The sequence below is a fragment of the Engraulis encrasicolus genome, chromosome 24 (assembly GCF_034702125.1).
Source record: "Engraulis encrasicolus isolate BLACKSEA-1 chromosome 24, IST_EnEncr_1.0, whole genome shotgun sequence".
Lineage (NCBI taxonomy): Eukaryota > Metazoa > Chordata > Actinopteri > Clupeiformes > Engraulidae > Engraulis > Engraulis encrasicolus.
In genome coordinates, this window is record NC_085880.1 from 47,269,918 (window position 1) to 47,281,453 (window position 11,536).

The following is an 11,536-nucleotide window of genomic DNA, read 5'->3' on the forward strand; positions in this document are numbered from 1 at the left end:
GGGCAGAGTCAATACAGACTCTGGGCCCACCGGGAAAACGCCCTGTAGGCCACACGCCCAGTCCAGCCCTGTGGCAGCTTGACTCTGGAAATTAACTACTAAAAATATTACACAGTGCACCTTTAAGTGATATTATTGCTCAGTCGATTGTCTATATTGATGATGAACCAATGAGCTACCCCATCTAAATGGCAGGGGACAAAAACAGCCTGTGGGCCCACTGGGAAATGCCCTGTATGCCACACGCCCAGTCCAGCCCTGCCTCAGCCTGACACAGCTGCATCTAGGAAACAGCTGGCGCAAACAACAACAAATCAAAACTTTCTTCAGAGGGAATTAAGGGGCTTGATTGATGGTGTGTTTAACAGCATGCATGCGCTCCCACACGTCTCCCTCACTTCCCATCCTCCCTAATTTGTGTTGTCTATTCTCTCGCTCTCTCTATCTCTCTCCTCAACTCTCTCTCTCTCTATCCCTCTCTCTCTTTTCCTCTTACAAATCTGTGTCCTTCTCTCTGTGATTGTCTTTCATTCGCACTCTCTCTGTTACGCTCACTAACTACATCTCTCAATTTGCTTCTCCCTCTCCATCTCTCTCTCCAACTCTCTATCTCTCTCTCTTGCTTTTTGCTGCCCTTGTGAGATCTCGCATTTTAATTGATTTTTGCTTCTATAAGCTAATGAACAATTTGGAGATTTTTTTAACAAACCTGGTGTCCTTATGGTGCTGTGTGCTCTGTTAGAAATGATGAATTGCTTTTTGCACATTTATTGGCACCTGCCTGACATGTAAGCCATATATTTACCTATGTACAAACCCCAACTCCGATGAAGTTGGGACGTTTGGTAAACAGTGAATAAAATCAAAATGCTATCATTTTCAAAACATTCAATCTATTCATTAGATGGAGAATAGTGAAAAGACAACATATTAAGTGTTAAAACCGAGAAAAAATATTGTTTTGGGGGACATATGTACTCATTTCTAATTTGATAAATCCAACACGTCTCAAATAAGTTGGGACGGGGATCAGTGAAATTTAGTAAACATCCAAATAAGATCAAACAACAAAGAAGAACATTTCAAAATGAATTGTACTGACGGACAATATAGGTGTCCAGGTATAAGATCATCACAGAGAGGCTGAGTCACTCAGAATTAAAGATGCAAAGGGAATAATTACCATAGTTATTGCATACATTTTTGAATTCCCTTTGATTTACCACGATTGAGTGTATATAAGACATATTTTTCTTACTAAAATCATTGTATAGGTTCATGACACCATGAAATATATATTGGCTGTAGTCTCACTCTAATTCCTGGAGTGCTAGAGCTATTGAAAATTGACCATATTAAGAATGCTTAATGCGTGCAAATGATACAGGGGTGTAACATTCTCCTAAGCACCTGAGCTCACTTGAAATAAACCCAGAAGACATGGGAAACTGTCCTTTGTTCACAGAAGTCAGCAGAAGTTGTAGAAGTCCATTCTTTTTGACAATAATAGAGCATTGCACATCCTGTGCTACAGTGAAAATGGACCATCCAACTTGTGTTAGTGCTAACTTCAAAAGTCAGCCTCCATGATGGCATGCGGGTGCAGTAGTGCATTGGTTAAGATGTTCTCACTCATCTGTAGAGTTAAATACAGTGCTGAATGGTATAAATTGGTTTTAAACAGCATGAAAAGCCACTCATGCATTATATTTTGAAGGGAGATCTTCGATTACTGCCACATAGTAAGGTCAAATTGCATTCTCTACTATGTTTTAACAGTTTGGCTCCATCATAAGGACCAGCAGGTGATAAAATGGTGGGCTTTTGGTCAAGACCTGTCACACTGTAAGCACTACAGAAAGGAAAACATTGCAAAACATGACAAGGAATACACCCACCATTTAAGATGGTGAAATCATGTCCAAGATAGGAATTAACACTGTTTTTTATATAAAATCATCTCATCGGTTAATGTATTTAACTGTTAAGTGTTGTCTTTTGTTTTGTTTTCAGTCTTCCTCGATATTTGCTGCCATTTATTGTCCCCGTCCCAACTCTTTTGAGACGTGTTGGATTTATCAAATTAGAAACGAGTACATATGTCCCCCAAAACAATATTTTTTCTCGGTTTTAACACTTAATATGTTGTCTTTTCACTATTCTCCATCTAATGAATAGATTGAATGTTTTGAAAATGATACCATTTTGATTTTATTCACTGTTTACCAAACGTCCCAACTTCATCGGAGTTGGGGTTTGTAACTTTGTTTTTTTGTGATTGTTACTCCATGGCACTTTTTGCGCGTCTGTATTCCAAGAATTTGTAATAAAGGTGTTTTGAAAATGTATAATTCTCTCTCTCTCTCTCTCTCTCTCTCTCTCTCTCTCTCTCTCTCTCTCTCTCTCTCTCTCTCTCTCTCTCTCTCTCTCTCTCTCCTCTACAGGGATCGGAGTCCTCTGGCATCTGAGCAGCATGAGTGTGTCGTGGTGCCTGGGGCTGGCTGTGGCCCTGGTGTGTGGGGGCCCCTGGGGGCCCTTCTCCCTGCTCGTGCCCGTACCCCTAGCGTCGGCCCTGTCCCCGGAGAACGAGGTGCCCCTGCGCCCCACCGCCTGGCTGCTGGAGGACAAGGTCACCCCCCTACACCTGCCCAAGGGCAAGACTCGCAGGTAAGGGTCATAGGGTCATCCATACAACACATAGAGTGCGTTACAATATGCGATCTTGCCTCCTCCACTTGTGCTTGTCTCCTCGTACCAGGAAGTAATATGTCATGATGACATCACTGGCAACAGCATTATATTTCAATATCTTGCCAAAGCTTAATTGTAAAGCCTTCTTCTTCTCATTTGCAATTGGGATGGTGAATGAAAAACAGTCCCCCAAAAGTTGTTGCGGCTATACACTGACAGCTGGGAAACTGTATTGTTTTCTCGACGGAGGCGGGGCCAGGAGGCGGGGCGAGGAGACAAGCACAAGTGGAGGAGGCAAGGTCAATCATTCAACGATAATCAGGCTAGCACAGGCCCTACCGTGGCTCTAAAGTAAGGCCACTGGGTTGCTACGTCTGAGATCCGGAGACCCCCAAAAAAATCTTTAAAAAAAAAAAAAAATGGCTCAGTCAGATTTTCATCATCATGGTCTGACTGTGACCGAAACGTCTACACTGCACTTGGGAAGCACTTTTTTTGTTTTTCCATAATGCAATAAAAGTTTAGGTACTATTGCATTCGGCATTACGGTGTGCGAGTTCCTCTTCCTTGCTTCAAGTTAATCCACTGGAACCTACGCACCCACCAGGCACCAAGTCCAAAGGCGCGGTACCTCCACTGAAAGAACTTAAGTACTTTGTAAATTAACCTCTTTGTGCAGATGGGTCCGTTGGCGGGTCCGTTCACTCTTTGCTGAAAAGACTCAACTATAGTTGTTGTATACATCATAACATAGCTATGACATTACTAGGAGCCTTAAGTAACAGATTAAGACTTTGTCATTACAATTTTGGTGACAATTAGGTTTTAATGGAAGCTCTGCACTAAGGGGTTAAATATCATGACATTGATGAGGATACTCATATGAGGCAAGGCAAGGCAAGGCAAGTTTATTTATATAGCGCATTTCATACACAGGTGCAACTCAATGTGCTTCACAAAGTTAACAAATGTAAATGAAAGGAAACAGGGAAGAAAGAAGGAAATGAATTAGAGTCAAAAAGCATTTAAAAACATTAAGATAAAACATAAGGTAAAAATAATAATAAAATAAAATAAAATGAAACAAATTAAATAAAAAATAAAAATAATAAGAATAAGTAATTTAAGCTAGGGGAAAGCATCTGAGAACAGCTTTGTCTTGAGTCTAGATTTAAAGCTATTAATAGTGGGTGCATTATGAGGATGAGGATATTTAAGGTCAAAGTCAAGGTAAACTTTATTATCCCTCAGGGGGAAACTCAAGAGTGCCTGCACATTTATGCGTCACTTCATTCACACCTACTACAGAACGTACTCAAATTTTTAATACCTTACACATAATTTCATATAGCCTTATATCAGTCTGTCTGACTCCACCATAGCACGACTGCAGTCAGCCCTACAGTACATGTACTATTTGGTCTCTCTGGCCCCATGTTCTCTGCAGTGCCAATGCCATGTTTTGCGAAGCGTGTAAAGCTAGCGGGGGCTCTTTGGCCCAGACCCTAATGCTAAAGCTAAGCGGGTGGCCCTTTGGCCCAGACCCTAATGCTAATGTTAGCGGGGGGTGCTTTGGCCCAGGTCCTGATGCTAACGCTAGCGGGGGGGGGGGGGGGGGCTCTTTGGCCCAGACCCTAATGCTAACGCTAACGGGGGGGCTCTTTGGCCCGAGACCCTTATGCTAACGTTAGCGGGGGCTCTTTGGCCGGGGACCCTTATGCTAACGCTAACGGGGGGGTCTTTGGCCGAGACCCTAATGCTAACGTTAGCGGGGGCTCTTTGGCCCAGATCTTGATGCTAAAGCTAACGGGTCTCTTTGGCCCAGATCTTGATGCTAAAGCTAACAGGGCTCTTTGGCCGGGGACCCTTATGCTAACACATAGTCCCTGCCAGAGACCGGTGGCTAGCGCCAGAGACCCGCAGCTAGCACTCGAGGCCGTAAATTAGCAACAGAGTCTCCCTGTGTGCTGCAGTCTGTCCACTGCACTGCTGCACTCGGACGTGACGGCTGTTTAGTGGTGGAGGTGGAGGCAGACAGACAGGCAGGCAGACAAGACAGACAAGACAGGCAACCAAGACAGGCAGATAGATAGATAGATAGATATAGGCTAGTGACAATGGGCCCAAAAAGGCCTTCGTTTTCGAGATACCCCAACCGGAGGTAGAACAAAACCCAATAATGTTTTTCCTCATCTCTAAGGTGTCCCATACATGAAAATGATTCTTGGCCAAAGTGATTTTAATGCTAAGCCTAAAAATTTTACACATTTCCATATGCACCTCCAAACAAAAAAAGCACCCAAAATGTGACTTCTCCGTATGGGAGTAGATATACAAAAAATCATGCAGAAAATTACCAGAAGCTCTGAGAGCTTTGAGAATTGGTATGCTTGTGCCCAGGGGCTACCTGCACCAGATAGAAGTGGTTGGATTTGACCATTTTGATGTATGAAGGAGATATAGGCATTTAATCACACATCTAAAATAGGCGGAAAATGAAAAAAAGTGATATTTATACAGAATGTCATCATTTACATTGTAATTGCTTTGTCAGGGAATGCCATATGCACACATATGATATCTTGATGGAAAGGTGAGATTGTTCTGAATCCAGCAATACCTCATATGTATATATTTTCTGAATATTAAAGATGGCATATCGTTCAATGTATGAGGTGCCCAGAATGAAAAAAAATCGAAAAGGAGTTACAGGACCTATTTCAATACACATTAGTGGTGACAGGAATGCTCACAATTGTATTACAGTATATTACTTCAAATAAACTTATTATTATTGTGTGGTGCTATAGATTATACTTGAATGAAGAATCAGATTAGGGTGAAAATATATTTATCACTAGTGTGTGTATATAATTTCTTGCACATTGTTAAGCTGGAAAATGCAGTTACTCCACCTACTTCCAATGCCTTGCAACTAGCTCATCAGAATATTGCATCACTCCTTTCAGGTAGATATGATAGAGGAAGGGGAAATAGACAGAGATGTATAAAGTACTGGAGAAAAGTAGTGGAGTAGAAGTACCAGTATCATCTTGTCAAATGACTTGAGTAAAAGTCAAAAGTAACCTTTCCTTACCTTACTCAAGTAGAAGGACAAAAGTATTCAAAATGTGTTGTACTTAAGTAAAGCAAGTAGAAGTATTGCAAGTTTTGCTACTTGAGTAAAAAGTAGAAGTAGAAGTAAAAGTACTGCATTAAAAAAAAATGGGGGAAAAAAAGTCAGTCAAAAGTTTGAATACCATTTGGTTTATTAGAGCTCTGTACAATAAGTCTCTTATGAAGTGCAAATACCATTATGGTTTGTTATTAAAACAGCTTTGTCCCTCAAAGGAGAACATTGAATCTAAATAGGGCCAGGGATGGCAGCCATCATCCTCCTCCTCCTCGCCGCAATGTGAGGTGGTTGGTGTTGTTGATGTTGATGGCGATACCTCGTCTACCTCATCCATCTTGCCAACATGCCAGTGTCAATGCCAACTGAGCCTCACTGACCGCGTCAAAAGACATGCGCGAGAATGCGATCTGCTTTTATTTCCCTACCATTGCATCGCCCACTGACCGTGAACACGTTCATATCTGGTGATAACAGAGCCATCTAGCGCTCGGGCATAGAAACGAGTAACGGGTAACGAAAGCAGCACATGAAAAATATATCGGAGTAAAAGTATTAATTTCATCAGAAAAATGTAGTGCAGTAAAAGTACAAGTATGAGGAAAAAAATATTACTGCAGTTTAGTACTTAAGTACAGTACTTCGTTACTTTTACTTCGTTACTATACATCTCTGGAAATAGAGTGGATGTTATTCAGTTTGTTCAGAAATCTTTTATCTTCCACGAAGTGGAGGTCTCCAGTTCTTCTTCCATAAAAGAGCTAGCTTTCCTTATCAGTCTTTCAAGACACCCAATACCCCCTCTTCATTGTGCTCCCTCCCCAGCACACCACTGCATAGAAAAGGACACATACTGGCTTCAACAGTCTCATAGAACATATTAAGGAGTTTATAGCAGACAAGTATAGCCAATACTGTATTTTTTTCTAAACTGCATCTTTGGCTGACCAGTCCAGTTTGTTGTCTTGTTATACGCTGAAATACTTAGATGTGCTTACAATCTCCACTTCATCAACCTCAATGGAGATTGGTTGCAGAGCGGGCTTAGACCTCCAAAAGTCCACCTTCATCTGCTTGGTCTTAGTGTTGAGTTGTAGGTGCATTACACCACTGCAAAACCCTGTACTCCTGTATTCCCTCCTGCCTTAATACAGCCTACAATTGTATTATCATCCAAGAAGATCCAGTGCATGACTTACTGCAGTCAGAGTGTATGTAACAGCATTGTCTTCATGCTGTGTGAAGGGAGGGACTCTCGGTTTAAGTAATTTATCTCTTTTGGATGTGGCTTTTTGGGGACCGGGATAAGGCATAATGTGTTCAGAGTTGGTGCCTTACTAAGATGTACACTCGGGCTGAATAAATATTCCAGTAGCTCAGCCACTTCAGCACCACAGGTCTTTAGCAGTCTTGGTGATGTCCTATCCAGTTAATGGGCTTTAACCAGGTCTGCTGTGATTATAGAGAGGAGGGAGGGAGGAGGTGCTGGGTGGTGGTAGTGTGATAAATAAAGACTGCTCCTGGAAGGAGCAATGATTTATGTTTACATACAAATGGTATGTGTATTACCAAAGCCTGACAGCAGGAAGCAAAGGCCTTTTATTTCATGAGCCTACTGAAATAAACAGGGAGGGGAATAGCAAACTTATTCAGTGAATTCAAAAGTTCATAGATCCATGCACAGCTTCTTCATTAGGTTCACTCAGGCATTACCTGACATCACTCAGGTGTGGCTTAATACCATCATGTAGGAGCGGGAAAGGATCTGCACACTGCTTGCAAAAGACTTAATTTATTTGGAGCAACGTTTCGATCATAGATCTAAAGAAGTTTTTTGATTTGGCACCTGCTGATGCTTTTCAGTGTGTCAAATACACTAGACTTCAATCCAGCAACCACATCATATTCTACAGCTAAGCAAATTGTTTGGCTGGACCTGGAAGAAAGGACCAACCAAAGTGCAAGTCAGAAGAGTAATGACGTTATCTATCCAGGTCCATTTGCTAAATGTAGGCTTAATACAATTAATTGGGAACAAGGCATCGGAGGTAGACCACACTGGGCATTCCTTTAATGTGTCATGCTCAAGACCCCTCAACTCAAATCCTCTCAGGGGTACCAAGGTTCTGTGCTAGGCCCCCCTGTCTTTGCCATCTTTATCTCATCTCACTGGGCAATGTTGTCCACTCACCCTGCTCCCTGCTATGTTGATGATAAACACCTGTCTGTCCAGCGAGATAACTCCATAGTTTCTGCGTGTACACTACAAACGTTTCAGAACATCTCTTTCACCTCTAGATGTTTAATAACCTTTGTACCATTTCAAGCTATGCATTCAATGTCTGCAACTTGAATTACAATAAATAGCTGGGAAAATTAGGGTGTTATAATGCTCTAATGCATTGTCTTGGCTCCACCTTTTTGCAATGTCTATGTGTCTATCTGCCTGTCTCTCAGACCTGGCCACATGGATGAAGCAACACCACCATCATCTGCCATTATATCAAGCAAGACATGAGGTCAACCACTGTTACCCCAGAAAGCGCTACATAAACCTGGGTGTTATTATTTATGACCGCCCATCGTTTCTGAAAACACCGCTTAAATTACTGATGCTCTTTTGCACTGTTCAATATACAGAAAATCAGACTGTACCTAACCCAATATGCCACTCAGGTTCTGTACCTTGAGTGCAATTCTCTCCTGGAAGGAACTGTTTCATTTGATCTGAGGCTGAACTAAAACGTAATGTTGCTTCGCAATACTGTAACACCAACAGTCTGGCCTTGGCCTCTGACAAGGTAATCCCAATGGTCTGACAAGTTACCAGCTGATACAAGAGTTTGGTCATCCCCCTCAACTTTTTAGAAGCTGAAAACACACATATCATACACATATCTTCTAGGAGTATTTATCTTCATGCTCAACTCTTATAACCCTATATACAGTATAAGCCTGCACTCTGTATTTTCCACACACACTGAATGTAGCCATTGGATAAAAGAGTCAGGGAAATGTAATGAACTTAAATTCCCTATACTGACCAGATCTAGACAGGGTGAGATGGCATTTAGTCATTATGCAAAATGCTGGAACCAGCTTCCTGTCCAAATTAGAACTGCCCCGATAGTATCTTATTTTAAAATGAAATGTGAAAAGGCTTATTCTCATCTGCCTTAAAGGGACAGTTTGGTCAATTTCAACATGCAGTTGTATTGCTCACGCTACCCTTGACTTGTCAGTACCTGGTGATGCCACATTTTTCGGCTCAGCCCTTTCCGAGATATGAGCAATTCTAATGGGGGCAGCGTTTGTTTACATTTTTAAAAAATGAAACATAGGCCAACTCCAAATATTTCCCCAAAAGGTACTGCTGTTTGTTAGTTGTCTGATGATGTTGCATAACCTTTTGGATGTTTTTGGGAATAAATAAAAATGTTTTTTTGAAATGTAAACAAAGAGCTGCCCCCATTACAATGACCAGGATCTCGGAAACGGCTGAAGAAGAAGAAAAACAAATCTCAGGCACTGACAAGTCCAGGGTAGTGTGAGCATTACAACTGCATGTTGAAATTGACCAAACTGTCCCTTTAAGTGATACAGTACAGTACACAATGCATTCTTTCTGCTCTTTTCTCTGTCTCTAATCGTTAGGACATTGAATGACAATTTTGTATCATGATGTACTTTGATTGATCGATCGATTTTATTGATTTAGGTTTATCAATGCCGTTACGATACCTGTATACATCAGTGGTATGTTGGTGCAGTGTATCTGGTACGCTATATTATTGTAAGGAAGTTTTAAGAACAAATATCCTTATACCATATAGTTCCCTCACTGTGTTGTATTGGTTAATAATATTATACTTAAATATATACTAGGCTTCAGAGCACCACTACGGTTAATTAATGAACCAGCCTTTGAACTTTTATATCTATGGAATGGACTGGTTCATTTTCTTTCTTTTTTGGACACATTATGTATTGAACGGTGTACCATCATCAATGTTGAGAATATATATACATATTAGGTAATGTTAGATTCAGCACAATCTCATCTTTTCCAGCTTTACAATTGCCTACAGATGCAAGAAATATATAAATATATATATAGCTGGCTCTTTCATGGGAGAAGAACTGGAGAGCTTCACTTCGTGGAAGATAAAAGATCTCTAAACAAATTGAATAACATCCACTCTATTTCCCCTTCCTCTATCATATCTACCTGAAAGGAGTGATGCAATATTCTGATGAGCTAGTTGCAAGGCATTGGAAGTACGTGGAGTCACTGCATTTTCCAGCTTAACAATACATACAGATGTGCAAGAAATTATATATATACTGTAGATATATATACACTAGTGATAAATATATTTTCACCCTAATCTGATTCTATATTCAAGCATAATCTATTGCACCACACACTAATAATAAGTTTATTTGAAGTAATATAGCCTACTGTAATACAATTGTGAGCATTCCTGTCACCACTTAAGTGCATTGAAATAGGTCCTGTAACTCCTTTTCGATTTTTTTCATTCTGGGCACCTCATACATTGAACGATATGCCATCTTTAATATTCAGAAAATATATACATATGAGGTATTGCTGGATTCAGAACAATCTCACCTTTCCATCAAGATATCATATGTGTGCATATGACATTCCCTGACAAAGCAATTACAATGTAAATGATGACATTCTGTATAAATATCACTTTTTTCATTTTCCGCCTATTTTAGGTGTGTGATTAAATGCCTATATCTCCTTCATACATCAAGATGGTCCAATACAACCACTTCTATCTGGTGCAGGTAGCCCCTGGGCACAAGCATACCAATTCTCAAAGCTCTCAGAGCTTCTGGTAATTTTCTGCATGCTTTTTTGTATATCTACTCCCATACGGAGAAGTCACATTTTGGGTGCTTTTTTTGTTTGGAGGTGCATATGGAAATGTGTAAAATTTTTAGGCTTAGCATTAAAATCACTTTGGCCAAGAATCATTTTCATGTATGGGACACCTTAGAGATGAGGAAAAACATTATTGGGTTTTGTTCTACCTCCGGTTGGGGTGTCTCCAAATTTTGAGGCCATTGTCACTAGCCTAAGTGGCAGGCAGTCAGTCAGGCAGACAGGCAGACAGGCAGACAGACAAGACAGACAAACAGGCAGACAGATAGACAGAACAGGCAGAGAGGTAGGCAGACAGACAGACAGGCAGGCAGACAGACAAGATAGGCAGTCGAGCAGGCAGTCAAGTCAGTTAGACAGGCAGTCAGTGAGATAGACAGAGAGACAGGAAGACAGGCAGTCAGTGAGATAGACAGAGAGACAGGCAATCAAGTCAGTTAGACAGGCAGTCTGACAGGATCTGAAGCTATAAGGTGAATTAATTGGTCCATTAAAGTTTTCTGGTTAGCAAGCAACGATGTCCTTGACATCAGAATGATGTTTGCACAGCTGTCCGTGTCAAAATCGGGAGGATGGGAGGATGGAATGAGAGAGAGAGAGAGAGAGAGAGAGAGAGAGAGAGAGAGAGAGAGTGAGAGAGTGAGAGAGAATGCTAGGGAGTCGATCAGGATGGATGGATGGATGGATGGATTCAGAACGTCCAAATGGAGGACTGAAAGTGGAGTTGAGTGTGTGTGTGTGTGTGTGTGTGTGTGTGTGTGTGTGTGTGTGTGTGTGTGTGTGTGTGTGTGTGGCAA

The 11,536-nt window shown here is 41.2% G+C and overlaps 1 protein-coding gene across 1 annotated transcript in view; it reads left to right on the forward strand.

Annotated features, from left to right (window-relative positions):
- Positions 1–2,473: 2,473 nt before the first annotated feature.
- The window catches only part of ndnfl (neuron-derived neurotrophic factor, like), a 21,958-nt gene continuing 12,895 nt past the window's right edge, over positions 2,474–11,536 (forward strand). Inside the window, exon 1 of the mRNA XM_063191316.1 lies at positions 2,474–2,667. Coding sequence (XP_063047386.1) covers positions 2,474–2,667 — 194 coding nt within the window. The remainder of the gene's footprint in view (positions 2,668–11,536) is intronic.